The sequence below is a fragment of the Amia ocellicauda genome, chromosome 6 (genome assembly GCF_036373705.1).
Source record: "Amia ocellicauda isolate fAmiCal2 chromosome 6, fAmiCal2.hap1, whole genome shotgun sequence".
Lineage (NCBI taxonomy): Eukaryota > Metazoa > Chordata > Actinopteri > Amiiformes > Amiidae > Amia > Amia ocellicauda.
Window position 1 is genome coordinate 18,311,900 of NC_089855.1, and position 20,099 is coordinate 18,331,998.

General features: G+C 43.1%; 3 protein-coding genes across 3 annotated transcripts in view; 1 reads left to right on the forward strand and 2 right to left on the reverse strand.

The window, feature by feature from the left end:
• Positions 1-825: 825 nt before the first annotated feature.
• il17d (interleukin 17d) lies at positions 826-4,434 on the forward strand. The gene is made up of 3 exons (XM_066706486.1): positions 826-1,251; positions 1,932-2,239; positions 2,749-4,434. Exons 1-3 carry the CDS (start codon positions 1,057-1,059, stop codon positions 3,059-3,061), a joined length of 816 nt encoding a protein of 271 aa, XP_066562583.1. The 5' UTR covers positions 826-1,056; the 3' UTR covers positions 3,062-4,434.
• On the reverse strand, positions 4,037-6,768 carry eef1akmt1 (EEF1A lysine methyltransferase 1). Its single transcript, XM_066706487.1, has 5 exons — positions 6,643-6,768; positions 6,140-6,350; positions 5,795-5,877; positions 5,026-5,306; positions 4,037-4,854 (listed from the first exon to the last, which is right to left on the reverse strand). Exons 2-5 carry the CDS (start codon positions 6,275-6,277, stop codon positions 4,724-4,726), a joined length of 633 nt encoding a protein of 210 aa, XP_066562584.1. The 5' UTR covers positions 6,278-6,350; positions 6,643-6,768; the 3' UTR covers positions 4,037-4,723.
• A 631-nt stretch (positions 6,769-7,399) lies between these two features.
• xpo4 (exportin 4) overlaps positions 7,400-20,099 on the reverse strand; it is a 31,274-nt gene continuing 18,574 nt past the window's right edge. Inside the window, exons 8-23 of the mRNA XM_066706488.1 lie at positions 19,498-19,655; positions 18,618-18,792; positions 17,966-18,142; positions 17,158-17,300; positions 16,747-16,892; positions 16,155-16,332; positions 15,166-15,325; positions 14,701-14,870; positions 14,331-14,505; positions 13,585-13,878; positions 13,182-13,362; positions 12,579-12,697; positions 12,187-12,317; positions 11,812-11,929; positions 11,364-11,456; positions 7,400-10,958 (exon numbers count right to left, since the gene is read on the reverse strand). Coding sequence (XP_066562585.1) covers positions 10,761-10,958; positions 11,364-11,456; positions 11,812-11,929; positions 12,187-12,317; positions 12,579-12,697; positions 13,182-13,362; positions 13,585-13,878; positions 14,331-14,505; positions 14,701-14,870; positions 15,166-15,325; positions 16,155-16,332; positions 16,747-16,892; positions 17,158-17,300; positions 17,966-18,142; positions 18,618-18,792; positions 19,498-19,655 — 2,616 coding nt within the window. The 3' untranslated portion in view covers positions 7,400-10,760. The remainder of the gene's footprint in view (positions 10,959-11,363; positions 11,457-11,811; positions 11,930-12,186; positions 12,318-12,578; positions 12,698-13,181; positions 13,363-13,584; positions 13,879-14,330; positions 14,506-14,700; positions 14,871-15,165; positions 15,326-16,154; positions 16,333-16,746; positions 16,893-17,157; positions 17,301-17,965; positions 18,143-18,617; positions 18,793-19,497; positions 19,656-20,099) is intronic.

The window sequence follows — 20,099 nt, forward strand, 5'->3', positions numbered from 1 at the left end:
ACATTGATTGTGTCAGTAGAATTTCCACCTCTGGTAGGATGTGTATCAGGAGGTTTTATTGTGCGACATGTGCCTGATATTTCTTTGATAATTTGTATAGTAGCCTTTGAAATATGCAAGTTATTAATTTTGCATTAATTATCTTCACATTTCAGAATTCGTCTTTTGTCTTTATATTTTCCATGAAATGAACTACAAGTGTTAATGTCTACCAGTGTTTCTGCAGAGGAACAAATTAGCTGCTTACAGTAAATTGTTGCACCATTACAATGCTCTAACAATAGATAAAACCCCAACCCAAGTCCACACTCAAGCTAATTTTATATTTTAAACACCTTTGCATAACACATAAATTAATTTAAATTGGTATTCAATATACATTAAGGTTATGTTTCTACCAGTAGTGTGTTACTCTAACTCTGGTGTTAGCAACTCCTTGGGCTGGGTTCACAGGCCCAAATTAGCATGGACTGCCCAATGTAATTTTAGCAGCCATACATGTCAGTCTGATCGTGGTCTTGGGGCCCCTGAGCTGTGAACAGTACTCCCTTCATTCACCCGTTGTTTTCATAAGAGCTTTCACAGCAAAACTGCTAAACAGAAGCACCGGATTGTCAGCCTGACATTGACTTGTCGAGACACTTTTAACATCTGGACTACTGGGAGCCCAGGAAAATACAAAGGTGACAGATACAAAGCACAGCAGCACTGCACAGGGTGGGCAGAAACCACAACTTCTGCAGGGCTGAATACAATAACACACTGTATTGCTGGAGTCTGAGTGGATACCCAACAGTGGATTGTATGGAAGTCTAATTACATCTCTCAAAAAAACCTGAAGCCTGCTGTATTCATTTAAACCACAGCAGAATAAATAGTTTGCCTATAAAGTACAATTCAGTTGTTGCTTTCTGCACTAGCAGTTGGTACAATTCACAATAAACATGGCACTTAGAAGTAATACAAATTACGAACATTGGTTAAATTGCATCTGGTCAGAGGCCCGTTTTGCGCAGACTGGGGCGCACATGGGAGCGCTGGTCGGCCTCAAGGCAGATGTTGGCAGCGCTGAGCGGGTTCATCAGACGGGCAGCGCTCCCATTGGCGTCTGTACTCGCACCCTGGACAGCTTCCAGCACCTACCGTGTCCCAGCTGGGTCTGAGCGGGGTCCGCAGTCCCCTCTTAACATGATCGCCGCAAGCCGAGCAGGACGATCTCTGGTAGAGGACTGCACGATGAGAAGCGACACGGTAAGGGCATACAAGAACTGCACATACGCGTGTTAACGGTGTTGGGTAAAGCGCTACTATACGGCATGATGCTAAATGTTAGAAAACGAATGTATGTGTGCATGCATCAAACTAGGGATGCAAGACTCTTCTAACAAGGGCTGGGTCATTTTACAGACGTTTCTGGAAGTGCATTTCAATGTATTTTCATTTCAAAATATATCAATGTTCATATTTGGATTGCGGTGGGTACCGGGGGGCGCTACTATTATTGTGACACTGCACAGCTCGTGTTAGGGGTTCATATCAATCAATCAATCAATTAATGAAAAGGAACGTTAAATCTAATAGTTGAATTGCAATTAGCAGGTATACAGTAAATCGGGCTTTGTTGTATTTTTGGTGAAGCATCGCAATAGAGCAAAAGTCGTGTTTCTGGCATTTGTGCCACATATATGTAATTTGAATTCACATCCATTGCGCATCTCTGTGCGCGAACAGTGTCGTTTAAGAGAATGGAGACAATTCTGTTCTGAGATCATTCTGTGAAGGAGCCTAATTAAAAATGGTAAAATAACGTACCGCAAATGTTTCACGTCGTCGTGGTCATTAACAACTGCGGTAAGAAAAGTGTAATGAATTAACGCATTTCTTCCAATGCCACACACTCTGCTGTCCCCGGCTCGGCTGCTGTGTTTCAGCGGGCAGTGCTGCTGGTGACTCTCGGCTGCTTGGCGCTGCTGACGCCGGACTCGACCGCGGCGCAGCCCGGGGGGAAGGTGTCCAAGCGGCCGCTGCGCCCTCGGCCCTGCCTGGACCTGCCGGAGGAGATCCTGGAGCAGATGTTCGGCCGCCAGTCGGTCGGGGTGCTGAGCGCCTTCCACCACGCCCTGCAGCTGGCGCCCCTGCAGGAGGACAACCGCACCTGCCCGTCCGCCGGCCGCCCCGCCGCGGAGCCCAGTGCGCGTCTCCCGGTCAACATCCTCAGCACCTCGCCGTGGGCGTACAGGTGGGCTGCGGGGTCCCTGTGGCGCTCTGGCCGTCTCAGCATCCCCCTGCAAATGTGACGATTTAAGCTCCCCACGGCCAGAAGTATGTTTATGTAATACTGACCTGCTGATAGTTTACACAGAGGAGTATGTGGGTCACCGGTTTACATTTATTTTCAGTGAATATTAGAAAGGCTGGACGGTTTTACACTTCCATTTGTGCAGGAAATAGCTCAGACTGGAGGTCAGCTAATGCAAGGGCTCATTCAGTGAATTATACTGGGATATCCATCTATTAAAAGAGAAGAAACAACCTATTAATTGCATTTCAACATATTTGTACTAAAACATCTTTCTAGTGGGAACATTTCTAATCTGTTCTGCTTCACTGGAGTCATAAGACCTGGCCCCAGGCATCTTAACTGGCATGGGAATCATTTAGCTTGTCCATTTAATCTCCATCAAGGATGGAAGTAAAGGGGGTTAGTTTATATTTTCCAAGTGACCGTTATTTACTCTCTCTTCCCAGAATCTCCCACAGTCCCACGCGGTTCCCCCGGTACATCCCCGAGGCCTACTGCCTGTGTAAGGGCTGCCTGACCGGGCCACTGGGGGAGGAGAGCCTGCTGTACCGCAGCACCCCGGTCTACATGCCCTCGGTCATCCTGCGGCGCACAGCCTCCTGCTCGGGGGGGCACTACGCCTACACAGAGAGCTACGTCTCCATCGCCGTGGGCTGCACCTGTGTGCCCAACGTGGACAAGGAGGCCCACAGCAGCAACTCCAGTCTGGACAAGGCGGAGATCAAAGCCAGTGACAGCAGCCCTGACAAGCACTCTTAAACACAGTGAAGAGACCTGTGTTTGAGTTACACAGTGTTGTACAGGCCGTGTAAATGCACAGCCCTGGTCTCGGTGCCAAGAATTGGAGCAGGGAGATTTTTAGGAGTCTTTTCTATTTAGGTCTGACACAAGAGAGCTCAATTAAGGGTATTTGAATTGCAGAGGCCCACGGACTCAGATGTCTTCTGCATCTCTCCCAACATTCCTGAACTTTACAGATTCAAATTAGTAAAACAATTATCAGGATATACAGGGTGTATATATACTAATCTGAGATCCGTTGTACATTTCAACACAATCTGAACACTGGCACAGCACCTGTTCGGATCTCATTCTAAATTGTACCTTTAAAAGCAAAACCACAGATTGTTAACAGTTAAATCGGTTGAATTTAGAATGGAAGTATTATTAATTAAAGTCAATTATGGTAATGAAAAGATATTGCTTTCTATAACGGCCTTGTACTGTTTTGGTAGATTCATACAGCTGTTTTCTATTCCACACTCCCCCCTAGCGGTCAGAAAGAGCATAGCCAGTCAGTTCTGTAGCATTATAAAGAAAGCCTATTAGTACTTCAGGGAACCCTAAATCTTCTCAATAAACCTTAGAAAAATGTCACATGATGGTTAATTAGTTATCCTCCCCAGTAGGTGATGTTCAACCCATATACTTAGGCTTCGGTCACTTCGGAAACTTCAATGCTTGGTGGACTTGTTGCAACATTAATAAAGTAGGTACGCTCAGTGAGTGGGTAGATGGAGAATAGCTCATTTCTACATTTAAAACTAGGTTTCGCTTTAACCTTTAAGTATGAACATACATGTCTATCAAAATTGTATTTGTATGATTTTTGTATGTTAATTAATGTCTATATTGATATTTTGTATACAATACTATGAGTACTTGCTATCCCAATCCATGTCTAAAAGGCTGCTGTATTCTGGGACTGAAATGAAACTGCACTAACTTTATACATTTCTGTTAAGTAGTTTTATTTCACTTTGACACAGTTAAAAGGTTTATCTAAAGGTTTCGTCACTTAGTGAAAACATCCAATATTTCACTACATACCTCGCACCCAAAAGACAGTAAAAGCCACATACAGATTTGTTCACAGCTCTCTCTATTGATTTGTATGTTGTTCTCTGCTCTTCTTGTTTATTGTACTTTTCATCCCTATCCAAAATTCAATATTCAAGACAATATATTTGTCAATACTTTATTTCAATAAGTCTGTCCCAAACCTGCCTGATCTGATAAGCAAGTTTAGGGGTTTTACTGGGTTTATTTTGGTATCACAGAGGCGAGCTCTACAAAATGTCCTTCAATGTACAGTGAATTACCAACCAATATTTGATCAGTACTGTGGACAATGTATTTAAATTTTCTGCTCAGAAGGGCTGTGCTCTAAAACACCCCAGAGAGCAGAGCAGTGGATGGGTTCAGGTCTCTGGATGCACAGAATACCTCAGTCTTTCTGTGTGACATGCAGGTGAGCAGCGGTTGAGTGAAATATGGAAAATGTAGATGGACATATTTGACTTTTGAATACTCTTCTCGTTTTCCACAAAGCAATCCGCAATGAACGTGTGATCTTCCAAAGCCCGAGGCTGCGAGGCTGTAAGCCTATTCCAGGTGGTCAGCACTGGAGGCCAGCAGAGGTCAAGAGTCCAGACTGGACTGATAGTTCACATAGCACCTGAACTCATTGGCCAGACTGTGGTTGTGCTTGGGTATGAACTTGCATATCTTCACACCGAGGACCTTCTGGGCCTGCTCCTCCATTATTGCACCTGAACAAAACAGAAACAACGTCAGACATTTCCATTATCATATTCAATGCCCGTTTAAACATTTTGTGTAGTTCTAGGTTCTCTTTAACTACAAACAATGAATCTTGATAAGGTGGGTCCCAAACCAAAGCTGAAGCCGTGCCTGTGCCGTGCAGTCCTGCCTTCACTCACCGGTGCACAGGAGGACCTTGCCTTTGGTGAGGAATTTGACTGTGAGGGCGACCTTGCTGAGGCATTCCTCCGAGAGATAGGGGGGGTCCACAACGACAATGTCGAAACTCTGTGCCCCGATGTGCTCGGGCAGGTGCAGAGGGTTGCAGTAGTCGTAGAAGATAAACTCATCCCCATAGATGGAGAAACGCCTGTCGAATTCCAGCAGCACGGCAGACGCATCCTCACTCTCCAGCCTCTTCAGTCTCTGGTAGACGCTGGGCGCACTGACGCAGGCAATCCTGCAACACACTCGTGGAAATGAACACACGCTAATAATATGTATAAATTAAACTTAAAGATAGGTCTGTTGCCACAAACTCTGTGCTTTACAAAGGAAAATTGTGTTTTATATATGTACACATCATGGAGGTTTGCATATTACCAGTGCCTGGTAAAGAAACACTTTCATGATGCAGAAACTGCAAGCAATGCAAAGAACGGAAAGATGTACACTTGGAATTGCAAAAAGAGACAGAAAAACAAATGCATAGATCTGAGAACAAACAAAAGTCATTATTGAAAGAGTGAAAATATTAAAATGGCAATGGGACGTACACACTGCAAGACCAAAGATGGACAGAAGAAACCACAGCATGGATCCCAAGAGATGAAAAAATAACAAGTAAATGGAATGAAACGAGTGGAAACATCCCGGGGAGGCCTTCATCCAGCAATGGATCAATAAAGGCTGCCACTGAGATATAGATATATATGAAATTTCACTCACCTGCCCCCTTTCCCTGCAGCACACAATGCTTCTTCTGCCAGGCGTGTGGCTGTCTCTTCAGTGTACCAGAACTGGCTCATGTGCTTTAAAAGTAATGGATAAATACAAAGACAAATCCCAAATAATGTTATTGATAAACAAAACATGTCATAATAAAGTGTGGCATTTGAAAACACGGATCAGTTCTAAAGATGACGGATTAGTACAAAAGGCATAATGCACTTATATTGCATTGTGAAGATAATTTCTAATAAACACATGGCTATACATATTACCGCAACTTCATCCTTTCCTTTAACAGTTGTTATAACAGACCAGTGTGCTCAAGTACACATCTCCTCCTACCCAGTCCTCCTCCACAGCCCCGACGCTGAACTTGTCCGCAGCGCCGGCCAGTCTCCGCTGCTCCTCCAGGTAGAAGTCCTGCAGCGCCGCCAGCGCCGGGCCGGACAGTCGCGGCGCGTCATCGTCGCTGTCGCTCATGACGCACAACTGTCGCGATAACTCACCGGCGTGACCTCTGAACTTCCACACACTGCCTCAGCGCTTGAAAGGCCTGGTTATAGAGAGATTGCTAATTAAACATTTGATCACCGTGAACAGCACTCGTACAGTCCAGGATGCTGTAGTTCTAACACAGGAACAGTATTTAAAGTTCAGCGTTCAGGGATGTGCTGTATAAACTATACAATAAGCACACGTGGAAACCTAGACGCGGCTTTCAGTGTTTTGTAATATTACGTTGTCAAAAGGAAACATTTTGTCATTTCCATTATTAATGTGTTGAATGTAGTCTCTTATAAACCGTTAAATTAAAAGCCAATAGTAAACAGGGAAAAATATCTTACCCTTTTCTCGGCGGTACGAAGAGATTCAATTCAAAAACACAACATTATGTCAGTGTACGGACGGTATCCGAGGCGGATCAAAAAGAACAAAATGCGAAACAGGAAATTCCAAGCGACGGCAATGATCGTCTTCCTGCCTGAAGAGAGTGATGTACTGAGCATGGGCTTTGCTACTTCGTCAAAAAAGACTGACAAACTCTCGAAAAATAGAAACATGGCTGGATGTGACGGCTCTCTAAATAATGTTCTCAAAATCTCAATTTGCATGAGGATTCGATTCTCCCACCCAAATTCTGAAAGCTATTGATAAATTGCATAGAAAGTACCTTACATATCAATAATAAAATAAAGTAAACAGTAAAGAGAGAAACATAATCATATACAATTAAACGTAATGTTGGGTTTGCACGTTATTTTGATAGTCAACGGGTAGTTAATACATTATTATAATCAATTAATATTTTAAAATTATTTGTATACTTGATGAACAAAAGACATAATAGAATGGATCCCAACAGATGATGAGAGACCTAGATCATCATAAAAATGACGGGACGATTACAAAAGATTTGCTGGGGTGACCTGGAAAACAGATTTATCACATCAAGTGGAAAAATCTTGGGGATGCCTTCATCCAGCATCAATAAAGGTTGATGATGATACCTATTTATTTTCTCTCTTTCATCATCATCAATATTTTTGTTGGAAGCATTCCAGCACATACAATAGAAAAGTACAAAGAATACAAAACCCACAATATTTTAAGATTTATGTTTTTAATTTAGGGACAAAACAGCAATACCAACTCCCTAAAATAACAGGTAGTCAGTAACGGGATAAAATGTAAACAGGAAAACAAAGACAGGGTTGGTCTCTTGAAAAGTTATTTGAAATCAAACATAGAAAAAGGTTACAGTGGCTCTCTAGAACAGCGCCACAAAGAATCCAATTTAGAATGCTACATGTGTCTAACTACATTAGGAACTGTTACAAAATGTATAAAAATATATATTACAATAAACCTTTAAGCTGGACAGAAAAAAAAAACAGCCATGGACACTCAAAGGTTGCTGTACATTAAATATTCCATTACTCCCAATACTCCTTATTTAGAGCTGACCCACTGTTTGCTTTAGCACATCTAAGCGCTGTCATTTGCTTTTCAGACAACAGCCTGAAACACAGAGCATGAGACCAGAAAGCCTCTGCTCTGACAAAGGCCTTCAGACTGCAGGGAAGTGCAGCCCCTTAGCTGTCCCCGGAGACTGTCTCAGCCTGCAATCCCCTGCAAGGCGAGCGAGGCGCTGAAGGGGACAGCACACTGTGATCTCTGCACTGAGCCTTCAAAAAGGGAAACCGTGTTCTGATCTCACGTTTCATCCTATTCACTGGTGACCTAGACTTCTGCATGTCTAGCACACTCAGAACAACCCCTTACATCAGGGCCATCCTGAAATAATGGTTTCCACTGCAGGGTTGGGGACATCTCGGTCTCTGCCTTCTTGACAGCCCTCATCTTTACTTCAGAGGAGAGTTTTTTTTGAGGAACACCTTGCTAACAGATGCCCATTTATTTATATTTTTATAAACTACAACTTTGCTGTCTTTGGCTACATTGTCATGCCACAACTGCTCATCCCAGGAAAAGGCAACTATAAGGCAACTAAATAATCATCCAGAGTAACATAGTGTGACGCCTATGAAGATCATAGCTTCAGAATGACTTCATAAAGGCTGATGGCCTTAAGGACAGGACTTTTTCCTCCCTTAAGTCCAGTATAAAATCTGCCATGCTGTTTGATAATCAATACACAGGCAGAAGCTCAAAACGAATCTCTGAACTCAACACAACAGAAAAGAAAGGATCGTTTGTCAGCAATGACTTGGTTACATTATTTCCGAGACACTGCAGACTGACTCTAGAATGCCGGCTGAGGCCACAGACCAGGCGGAAAGAAGGCAGCCACACAAGAAGTTGGTCAAATAGAAAAGGCCCTGAAATGCCTGCGCTCAGTGATGCTCAGTTTTTCTCATTCTGCTGTCCATTTTGCAACAATGTAGCAATGTATCCACAAGCGAGAGCCCCAAAAACCCAAAGGACCTGCACTGCCATTTTCCTTTGTTTTGCAGATCTCCCCTCATATGACTTTTTAGTCTTCTGACTTTAGCGATTACTTTGGGAATGAGGGACATGATGTAATTTTAAAGCACTTCATGAAAAGAAAAAATGAAAACAATGAGTCAAGAATGCATATTACTTTGCGGACTACTTTGAAAAACATCAAATGTAGAATGAAAGGTAGACAATAGAACCATGGTGATGTAGGGATCCGAGTAAATGCAAATTATGGTCTATAGCTTCATCTTAGAGAACAATCAATGTCTGAATCTGTATTTGTCTTTGCACCTGATTCAGAGACACTACCTGTGCTGCACGATAATTTAATCAACCCTGAAAAGTGTTTGCGGTCGATTTTCGAAGGACCAAATTCATGCCTCGTCTGTATAAACAAAACAGCAAATAAGTTAGTGTATTAAAGTGTGCACTTGATTTCTTTCCTTTTTATTAGAAATGTAGTTTGAAACTGAATTCAGAAAAGAAATATGGTAGGTTTTGGTTTGAATGTTTCACTGATCAATACATTCACAAGCTGGTTTAAAGCATGTTTGCTTGAAGTGTATCTCCAACTGAAATGTTCTACTCCTGTTTGTAATAAGTCAAGTCAAAATAGTTTGGTAAAATAAAGGTTAGTTCAGGGAATTACATTTCATCTCAGTATGGTGCTCTTTGCTACAATTAGCTCCATCACATAACTCACAAAAACTCCACAAGAGCTGGGAGAGAGAGAAAAAATAAAATAAAAAAATCAAGCCTGCAACATACCATTTGAGTCTTTCACTGGCTGAGAGATCTGAACTACTAAAAACAGCACATGATGGCAGACCTAACAGAAAAACAACACTCAAAAAGTTTATATAATAGGTTTATATACACTTTTACATTTCTTTAAGCATTCCAAAAATATTAACAGGAGTTCTCTAAAAACTGATTGGTTTCTTTCTAATGCCCTAACTAAAATCGGTGCAGACTCTGAAGCAGCTGACCCCCTTTGGTTCGTTATTGCTAAAGCAACGTGGACTTCAGTTCCATTGTGTTTTTGGGGTTAGGTAGAAAAATAAAAATAGTGTAAGCTTCAGTGGCCCCCATATGGCTTCAATCCCGGTTGTAAAGGGGTTTGCTATTTGCGTCTCATGTCCTTTAACTCCACTGAAAGGTCCATGTCTGTCTCCGTCCCCTGAAGCTTGTTCCTGTTGCTCCGAACAACGTCACCGTGAGTTCCAGAAGAGCAGGGCTCCTCTCCAGCAGTCAAGGCCTCAGCAACGTGCCTCATCGGTTTTTAAAAGCGGGAACACAAAATAATGTTTTTTTTTCTCTTCTGGTGGAATAACAATAAAAAAGTTTGCAGATTTTATAAAATCTTTTTTTTTTTTTTTTTTTTTTTACACAATTCTTTTTTCTTAAATCTTTTTGAAAATATTTTTACACCCTTTGTGAACAAAAAAAAAAAAAAAACGATTTGGTTTTTCATCCATCAATGCACGGTCCCAAACTACCCAGATCCCTAAATCAGGAGGAGGTGGAGAGAGGCTGGGCAGGGCCGTGGCGTATACACCTTTGTACTTGTCTGCAATGTCTCGGTGCAGGTCTGAAAGCGCGGGCTCGCTTTCTTAAGACAAGCTTCATCTGGCCACAAAAATGGCTGGTTCCAAAAAAAACAACAAAAAAAAACAACAACAATGAAAGGCACTCTACGGGGATTCCTCACCTCTCCTGCCCCTCTGCACACGCTCTGTATTTACTAAAACCGTCCACTGGCAAAGTAAACAATAACTGAATTGATTTAAAAAAATAAAAATAAAAAAAACAGGCGGCAAATGCTAATTGTTTTACTCTCTGCCCCTCTTACTTCAACCATGCTGCACCACAGACTGCTTCAGATGATGAGCACCACCTGGAAAGAAAACTACGAAATTGTGAGGGCTCCAGCAGTCTTTTGTCAGACAGTGCAATTTTAACCAATGTTTGGCGAGGCGGTGGTGGTTCTGGGGGCCCATGGTTATTTGACGCACAGCAGACCCCCTACATTGGCCACAAACTCCTCCAGGCTCTTCAAGAAGGCCACTTTCTGCTTACGGTCCATGGTAGGGGGGGTGCTGCTGGCGGTGAGCTTGTTGAAGGCGTCTGCTAGCCGCTGGTATATGACCGCGTCCTGCTGGCTAGAGAGAAGCGACTCCACCAGCTCTGAGTACTCCGCCTGCAGGAGACACCACCAGACAACATCTTAGACTACTGAGCACAACAAACACGTCCATATCAATTTACAAGGTCATGTTTTTCTTGCGTCATCTCTTATTCTCCAGATGATGTCAGAGGAAGTATAAGGTTTAGAGCTTTATTAACAGTTGGACTATGGTTTATGGCCCATACATTAAACCAAAGGAGTTAGCCATTTAGATATGCACTTTATTATTCTTTAATTCCTATATTTGGGTTTATCAATGCAATGTAGCTATTAGCAACAATGCAGTATACACAAAGGAACATTACACAATCATAAGGAACTATAAAACACTTGTTTAGTGCCTTAACAGACTGCAGTATTAATCTAATGCTGTAATTTGCATAATGAAACCAGAATTACCACAAATCCTGTTCTTACCTGATGCAAACAAACTAGTGTGTAGAGAGCTTCTCCGGCCGCTACAGTCATCTCAGTGTTGTGTTTCTGCAGCACTAGCATGTCGAAGACCAGCTGAAAGTAAAAACACGCCAAGATTAATTTCTCGTGTTTCCCCACAGAAAGGAGGTAGAGCCACTTTTAAAAGGTAATGCCTCCTGCTGCTTGTTTTTTAAATGACCAAACATTACATTTCAGCTCAACTTGAAATAATATGCAGTAATATGCAGCTCCTACCATTACATTACATTACATTTAGCAGATGCTCTTATCCAGGGCGACCATTTATACAGCTGGGCATTTTACTGGAGCAATCTAAATGAAGTACCTTGATCAGGGGTACAACAGCACTGTTCCACCTTGGATTTGAACCCACAACCTTCCAGATATAAGTCCCAAGCCCTAACCACTACTCCACAGTGCTGCCTACCTTGAGGAAGTGCCGCGTTGCGATGAACAGGGGGGTGTCCGTCTCCTGGGATTTCGCGCACTGCTCCGCTAGGGGAGTCAAAGCCTCTAAGCATAGCTGACTGACTTCTGAGCTCATCCTACACATAGCAGTTAAGGATAAAAGGGAATCACACTGAACTGGAGAAAAGTTGTTAGAACACTGGTAGGCACAGTCACCCTTTGAACCCAAAAGGCTTGAATTTAAAATCCATTCCCAGTCTTACCAAGTTGTTGGATGTGTTCAGACTGTATTATCTGTGTATTAAAGAAGAAACCCTACAACTAAATTCCTCATAAGAAGGTTTAAAGTGCCTGCTTGTGTCCTCTATTGTGTGTACCATCAGACAAAGGATACGAAGTCATGCCAAGCTCCAGGGAGAACATTAAGCTCTTGAAAAGCTCTTCAGGAAGCTGAGGTATTTTCTCTGGGAAAATTTCACAGATGAAGGTAATGAGCTTATAGTACTGGTTACAAAGTGAGGGAAACTGTTGAACAAGGGGAAAAAACAATTTGGTCATACATTCTCAATCAGAGCAACATTCAAAATGGCTGGATTGTATTATAAAAAACCTTCAACAATCGGTGTGTGTCAATACTGTATAAGCACCAACCTTTGTGACTAATTGTGTTAACAACTACAACCATGAGAATGTGTGAGATTCATACATCGAACCAGCTTAAACAACACCCTGTAGGTTTGTGTTTTGTGGATGCGATCACATTTCTTGAAGAGTACAGGCACTTACTTTCAGCAGGTCTTGTGACATGAGTGGCAGCACTATATTGACTCCGTAAAGGACAACATCTGCAGCAGAGACTGACCGGTTGGCCGCCTGTCCCTGCTCCTGTCCTCGGAAAACCTCATCTAAACAGCAGAGAAAAAGTGTTCAGTATTGTACCAGTGAGGTCACGTTCATTTAGGATCTATCCTGTGAAATCACTTGTCTTGGACGCGTTGTAAGCCTGATGGATCTAGTACATGGTCTGCAAAATCCTACTTCATGGGTTTGGACACACCCCACAGCAGAACAATTTATAGAACTTTATCTCCCATTTAACATCTACCATTTTTAACCACACACCACCACAACCAATTTCTTCACATACAGGAAACAGGCCTTTGGCGCAATTCTCTCTCTCTTCTCCAGGCTTGTAGTTGGGTTTCAACCCCACACACACCACATACTAGATAGCTGCAGACTACAAGATGTCTATGGAGGAGCACATTGTAATTTCTGCGTTTAGATTATTTCCCTTTTCCCAGATCTACTTTGCCCTAAACACACACACACACACACGCACACATACAGAAAAACTTCAGGCTCTGGCAAATGTGACACCCTGCGTACCAGTGTCGCTGAAGTCAATGAATTCCTTGGACAGCAGGTTGGTGAGCAGCTCCATGATGAGCAGCAGGTCCTGGTACTGGTCCTCCTCCGCAGTGACGTCCATTCTCTTGCGGCCCAGATTGTTCTTAGAGTAAACCTGCAGCAGGGTCAGGCAGGCTTCATACAGCTTCATCGACTTCGACTGATGAGGAAAAAAAACAAATACAACCATATCACTTAATTGTGCCATGACTCGTGTAGTGGGCCGGAGGCCAACCCTGTTCCTCAAGGGCCACAATCCTGCAGGATATCTGAAGCAATTGTAGTTTAGGTTTGGATAGATAATATAACACTATGTGGCTGAGATTTTAATTTGGTAGTGTAGTAGATATTATCTATTGATAAAAATTAGGGAATGTCTCACCTCTCCCAGATAACAGATCTGCTTGTGCGCAACTTCAACGAAAACCTCAATGATGAGGTTGACCGTCTCGGGAGTGTTTTTGTAGACCTCCATGAGGCCGATGCAGTTATTGAGGAAGTCCATGAGGAAGTTGAAGAGGATGACCACGTTGTCAATCTGCGTGGCCTCGGCGATGCCGCACAGGGCCTCCAGCGTGGCGATGATCTCCTGCTTCACCTCCTCCTCCTGGCAGATCTGCTGGAAGTTCTCCTGGTTGATGACGTTCAGGAAGCGTTGCTGAAGGGGCTGCAGGACCTGCACAGAAACAGTGGCCCTAATCACCTGCTCAGAGAGGCAAACCAGCCACACAGCTCTACTCACTCAGGCATAATAAGGATAGATGTACTCATTGTTATGCACTGTAAACCTAAAACAGAGGGTAGGTACATTTCTTGGGCTGGCACTGCGATGAGTGGCAGTCAAATGTAAACTCATTTCAATTAGCTTGTGGAGTCAGTATAGATTTTCATTAAGACATAAAGGACTTAATGACGAGTGTCAATACTTTCCAGTACAACCATACATACATATACATAGATACAAATACACATGGATACATACACACACAATGTGATACAGCATAACATCAAAATGAAAGGGTCTGTTAAATCTTATGGCCCCTACACAATAAGTGTTCTTAAGGCTCTGTAATTCTCTCCCCACTGAGTTTCTGTTCTGTGAGACACACAGCCGTGATGGACCCTGACCTCTGTCCAGTACTGCTGTTTGGTGTCAGAGTCCATGTGAGCGAAGCCTCCTAAAACCAGAGCCTTCATCAGCGTCCTTTGGACCGAGCTGGACAGGAAGTGCAGCGGCGGGCTCCGGCTGGCGAACTGCTTTGCCAGGTTCCACCAGTTCTCACACTGGATCACAATGTTGGCCCTGACCACACAGACATGCATGCAAAAGTTAGGAGATTGGGAAACAACAAGTAAATACCCCAGATGAATTTCTTAATGGGTATTCTCCGAAAATAAGATTAAATGAAATAAAACCATTTTCATCACATGTTATGCATCTCTTAGGGTTATATATAGTTCTATGTTGCCAGGCCTAAAGATAACACCTCACTCTCACCTTTCCCTTCGCTCCACCAGTGTCACCAGCAGCTCCACAGTGTCGTTGGCCAGTTCTGGCTCTGAACTCCACACCGAGAGGTTGTTGATCACCTTTTCTAGCAGGTACCCCACGATCCACTGGGCACCTTCGGTATCAGCCCCAAAGGCTGTGCTGAGTGGTATACTTATCTGGGAGGACAGAGAGGGGAGCATTACCTACTACTTGTAAGTAACCTCAAATCCTTTTGAATATAAAATAAATATACAGATTCATATTTGAAAGGGAAGTGAGCAGAACACATTATAAACAGTATGTGAATGAAAAGGCCACTTAATAACATGTATATATCAAGAAGAGAACCATTTCTGAATTCCTGAATCTTGTAAATTAAAACATTTATCTAAAACGATCCCATTACAAAGCACAGCAGGCTCTGTGTCCCCTCCCCCAATTGAAATGTGTGTGGGTTGGGAAGCACCTCACCTGGGAGTACATCTTCTCGTCCACCAGGAGGTATGTCTTGGCCCAGCGCTTCAGGAACCACACTATGTCCTTTCCCATCTGTGGGCTCAGCAGCTCTGTGAGGTTGGCTCTCGTAGCCCGGGACTCCACTTCTGAAGCCCTCAACACAGCAGACAGTAACCTAGACAGGACACAGACACAGAGGGTTGGGTCAGGTGACCAGAGGAACTCACTGTAGTTACTTCAGTGAGCCCCAAATGCCAGTTTCCATTACAAAAAGATTACATAAGCAATTTCCAGCATACAGGATGTCTCGTAGTACACTATGAAAGGACTTCTAAATGCGAATAAATCCAAAGTAAGTCCATGCACAATTAATCCTGCAAGGAAAATAATGACCTTCCAAACAATCCCAGAGATTTAGGCCGTGTACAGAAACACCACCTCTCATCTCCCATGTCACTGACAGGTGTCCCCATGCATTGTTTCTACTATAATTTAATAAAATCCCCTAATCCTCACTCTCATATGAAGGGTAATGAAAGCTCCACTGGCGCCCAGGCCTGCACTAATGTAATCCCTGGCATAGCTTCAGTGATTGACAAACTGCCAGGCATACTTGTAAAGCACCCTTCTTTCTCTGGCTGTCAGTTAGTCACACGACAACAGATGCTGGCCTACAAGATGCAGCTTTCAAAGGCATACAGTTTTAGCCTGAAAGGATAAACTGTGAACATAGCAGAACTCGACAATCCATCTTTAGCAGGGCATGGCATTCAAAACACTGTATGAAATCGGCTCCTGAACACAGTGTACGAAAGCCCATCACCATCACTCTCTCTCCAGCCAATCAATATATTCAAAATCCCAGAGCTCATTATTTTACATATTCCTCTACCAACATGTCTTTTGTTGCCTAGTGAAATAGGCTCTTCTATCCTCAAGCCGTGTCCCCGTCACTGTTGACTTCTCACTGGTGTCCAAACAGTCCTCCCGTGTCCCATGCTCACCTGATCACAGAATCCGTCCGGTTGCAGCCCGGAATGGATGAGGCCTTCTCTCCCGGAGATCCCAAGATCTGCAGAGTGGTGTTGATGTCCACTTCCGTCGAGTGCTTGATCGAGTACTCCATTATCTCCGAGGGGATGAGGGGGGTCTCTCCCTGAGTGTCATCTGCTAAGAGGTAGCCTAGAGCACATGGACGAGACACTACTGATACACCGGTCTTCTTTTAAACAGAACCTCTATCTGGGCTTATTTGACTGATTCATGAGCCTGATTTTACATAGTTGGTAAAGGACTTACTAAAGAGTTACTAAAGCATACAGACAGCTCATCTTCTCATAAATAATGGTTGCAAATATCCCCCATAAATTAAGTTAATTTGAAAATGCAAGAACAAAAAATGAATTGAAACTATTGGTTTTAATTATAAACTTATTTAATAACTAACATGGGAAAATCGAGTCAATTCATGGAGAATGCGCTGTTGATCTAGTTAAATAAACTAAAATATTGCCTGGAGAAGTTAAAGGTCATAACATCTAGCAATCCAAAATGTATGGTAACACAAAAAAAAAAACAGGGAAAGAGAGGTCTTACCTGTGACTAAGATAAGCCAGTGAATGTCTTCGTAGAGGTCGTCCAGCACCTTGCGGTCGACGGAGCCAGACCCCGGGGATGCCAGCAGGTGCTGCTGGTGCCGCTGCAGTTGGCCGTGGAGCCTGGTGACCCGGTCCTCTACCAAACTGACAGAAAACAGCCGTAAGCAGGGGGCGGCACCCCGGAAACAAGCTACACTGACCTGCCACTGATCACTCGGATAGCACCAGCTGAACTGAGTGCCCATTGCACAGGCCATCACATTTGAATGCTAAGAGGGTAATTTACACAAAAGCATGAATTTCGTAATAAGAGCAAATTACATTTTTCTAGCATATTTCCCCTGTAACTTCGAGAAGCTTTTGTCTTTTGTAATAATTCAGTCCGCGCCATGTTCAGTCGAGCAGTTACCTGGTGAGGAGGGGGATGCAGTGGTCAGAGGCTATCCGTCCCAGCATTCCTATACTGGCTAGCTGGTCAGAGAACAATTCTCGGTCGTCTTCCTGCAGCTCATTGATTTCATCCTCGTCATGAGAGGCAACTCCATTGGCTGTCTGAAATTCAAACACGAGAAGATGGGAATGGAAGAGTTATACTGAACAGAAGGGGAGGACATGACATCTTGACTGGCTTAATAAACTTACAGCTGGATCCACTGACCTCAATTAGTGTAAGTCTTGGACTAAAGTAACATTAGGTAGACCAAGAGTCATGCTAATCTGGGTCTATGAAACCAGCCCTTGGTGTCTTTATTGTTATCTGAACATAGAACCCTTAAGAACAGTGGTTCCCAACCCTGGTCCTGGTTTTTGTTCCAACCGATCTCTCAAATACTTAATTGAACTAATAATTTCCTAAATCAGAACCTTTTAATTATTTTACACAGTAGGGGTTTTAAGTTAAGTATAGAATGGTATAAATAACTTAAAGAATCAACAATTTTAATACACACTTTTAAAAAGTTAAATCTAAGCAGATTATTACTTCAATTAAAGTAAAATTAAGTAATTGAGAGTTCCAATGGAACAAAAACCAGTAGGGTAGAGGGTCCTCCATGATACATCTAAACATTAACCCAAGAGTTAACAAAATGCTGACTTTTTAAAATATTTTTTTAAAGTTTAATTTGGTTTCTTTTTGAGAATTTAAGAATGATTCTTACAGAACAGAACACAGCATAACAGAATAGAATCGAACAGAATGCAGGCGGCTGTCTCACCAGGTTTCGTGTGCCGTCTGGGGCAGCGAGGTGGCACTGGATGTAGGAGTTGAAGACCTGCACGGCAGGCTGGATGAAGCAGCCCTTGTGGAAGTGCTTGTCGTCCTGCACCAGTGTGAGCCACGACTCCAGGAGCTTGTCATAGGCCTCCATGTACACCATGTCATCCTTGTCCAGCTGCAAAGACACCTCTGATTTGGATCAGGCATTCACACAGAGCTTTGCCATGACTGGTGGCACTTGTATCAAGCATCCTCCCTCCCATTTAATCTATATACTAAAGTTTAGTGTCAACAGCTTACTACAGTGCAGAGCAATGTTGATCACTGCATGGCAACTTCCGACATGCCTGTGGCTCTTTATCTCCTAACCAATCAATAGTCTTAATTTGGCCACCCCTGTTACCAAGTTCAATTTTTGCCACTCTTTCTCTAGTGTCACCAGGTATTGAGGCACAGAGATAGAGAGAAACTCGGACCATTTTGCAGAAAACAGCACCCCCCAACCGAAATCAGTCATTCTGTAGCCCTGAAACCTTCAGTCAGGGGATTCCAGATTTCTCCACAACCCCTGCAGCCCACAGTGTGAGCACATTACCTTAGCACACACCCTGAGCTTCCCTCAATTCCCCCAAGCAGCCATTTGAGATTACCACTTCCTCCAAGGCGGCGCTCCGGCCGAAAGAGCAGGTGAGGTGAGTCAGGCAGTTGACGAAGGAGGTAAAGAGCTCATTGGGAAGAGCGGTCAGGTTGCTTCGAGGGAACATGGTGATCAGGTTGCTGATGATATTGGAAATTCCGACTGCTTCCGAATCTTCGATTTCAATCCTGGAGAGCAAGAAGAAAAAGGATAAGTGGTATTTAGTAAAATGCAGTTTAAAAAAAAAAAACACTCTTTGAGCCAACTGTAACATTTGCTTGTCTTGCGACTTAACATTTGTCAGATCGAACTCGGCTCAGAAGAATGTGCATGATTATGCAATCGGAAAAAGTTATAGGAATAGGTAATTAGAAACCGGGAATGAATCAAACGACCAAAGGCCCAGATTAATTCCTCCTGAGTCACAAGTTCCAAACTGAAACATGCATGTTATTTATATCAGGGACTGCGGCCCACTATTCTCAGAGGGCCTGCCCCTCACATTCCTTAACCCTTCACACAGTCTCACTCACTGGGCTATAGTACACTTCACAAATTTTGCTTTTTCAATTATGTTATTTCATCATAGAATTTCTTTGTACGGATACAACTGCACAGTTTCTGCATCGCCTGGCTGGGCTGCTAAAGTACTTGTGCGGAGTGTCAGTGTCACAGAGATCAGTCTGCCCTCCCTGCCCTTTCTCTATACCTAACGACAGGTATACTGTTCCCTTCAAATGGGACACCTAACAAGAAGCAATTCTTATTTTTTGCGTTTTTTCCCAGTTGGTTGGTTTGTGCGTCGTACATAAATTAATGCGTTTCATCGACTCATAATGAGAAAAAGAACCAAGTCCAACCGTAACATGTAAAAATGTTGGATTTTCACACACCCATTTATCATGCTGAGTAGTCCCTCCACAAGGTGTGCCAGGTAGTTAACCTGTGCCGTCTCATCTGGGAATATGGGGCCGTGCATGGAGGCCAGCTGTGCCAGACACTGCAGAGAGTCCTGGGCCATGTCTGAGTCTTCCCGAATCTTCCTGTGCACCTGGGAGGAGAAGAACAAGTCCGTGAATCAGAGGCATCTCACCTGTACACACAGAACAGAACCAGCTCAGGAGAAAAGTCATACTGAAAAATATGATGCATACCATACAGAGAAACAAGTTTTTCCATAGCCATTTTAATTAAAAGCACATTACTTCTGTTCCAACTTGCCATCATAAGAATGTCACTCCTTCTTTAGTGGAAGACTTGTATGGAATTTATAATACATGCATGTTTCTTCTCAAGAGTGGTTCTAAAATATAAATCTTAATCTATATTTACCAAGCTGTGCACACACAAATACTCGCAAAATAATAATACAAAATCTCTCTCTTAGGTGTGCATTTGGGTCACTACGTTCTTGACAGTGGAAATCATGCCGATCTTGTTTTGTTTTGCTAATGGGAAGAAAAAAAAAACGTTTGATCTCACACTTGAGTTTTAA

Bases quoted from the DNA above. Each gene is read 5' to 3' on its own strand.
- il17d (XM_066706486.1), top strand. From the start codon at position 1,057: ATGTTGGCAGCGCTGAGCGGGTTCATCAGACGGGCAGCGCTCCCATTG. The intron at 1,252-1,931 runs GTAAGGGCATAC...GCTGTGTTTCAG, and splicing joins GCACGATGAGAAGCGACACG to CGGGCAGTGCTGCTGGTGAC. The intron at 2,240-2,748 runs GTGGGCTGCGGG...CTCTCTTCCCAG, and splicing joins ACCTCGCCGTGGGCGTACAG to AATCTCCCACAGTCCCACGC.
- eef1akmt1 (XM_066706487.1), bottom strand. From the start codon at position 6,277: ATGAGCGACAGCGACGATGACGCGCCGCGACTGTCCGGCCCGGCGCTG. The intron at 5,307-5,794 runs GTGAGTGAAATT...AGTGTGTTGCAG, and splicing joins GCTGCAGGGAAAGGGGGCAG to GATTGCCTGCGTCAGTGCGC. The intron at 4,855-5,025 runs GTGAGTGAAGGC...TGTTTTGTTCAG, and splicing joins CAAGGTCCTCCTGTGCACCG to GTGCAATAATGGAGGAGCAG.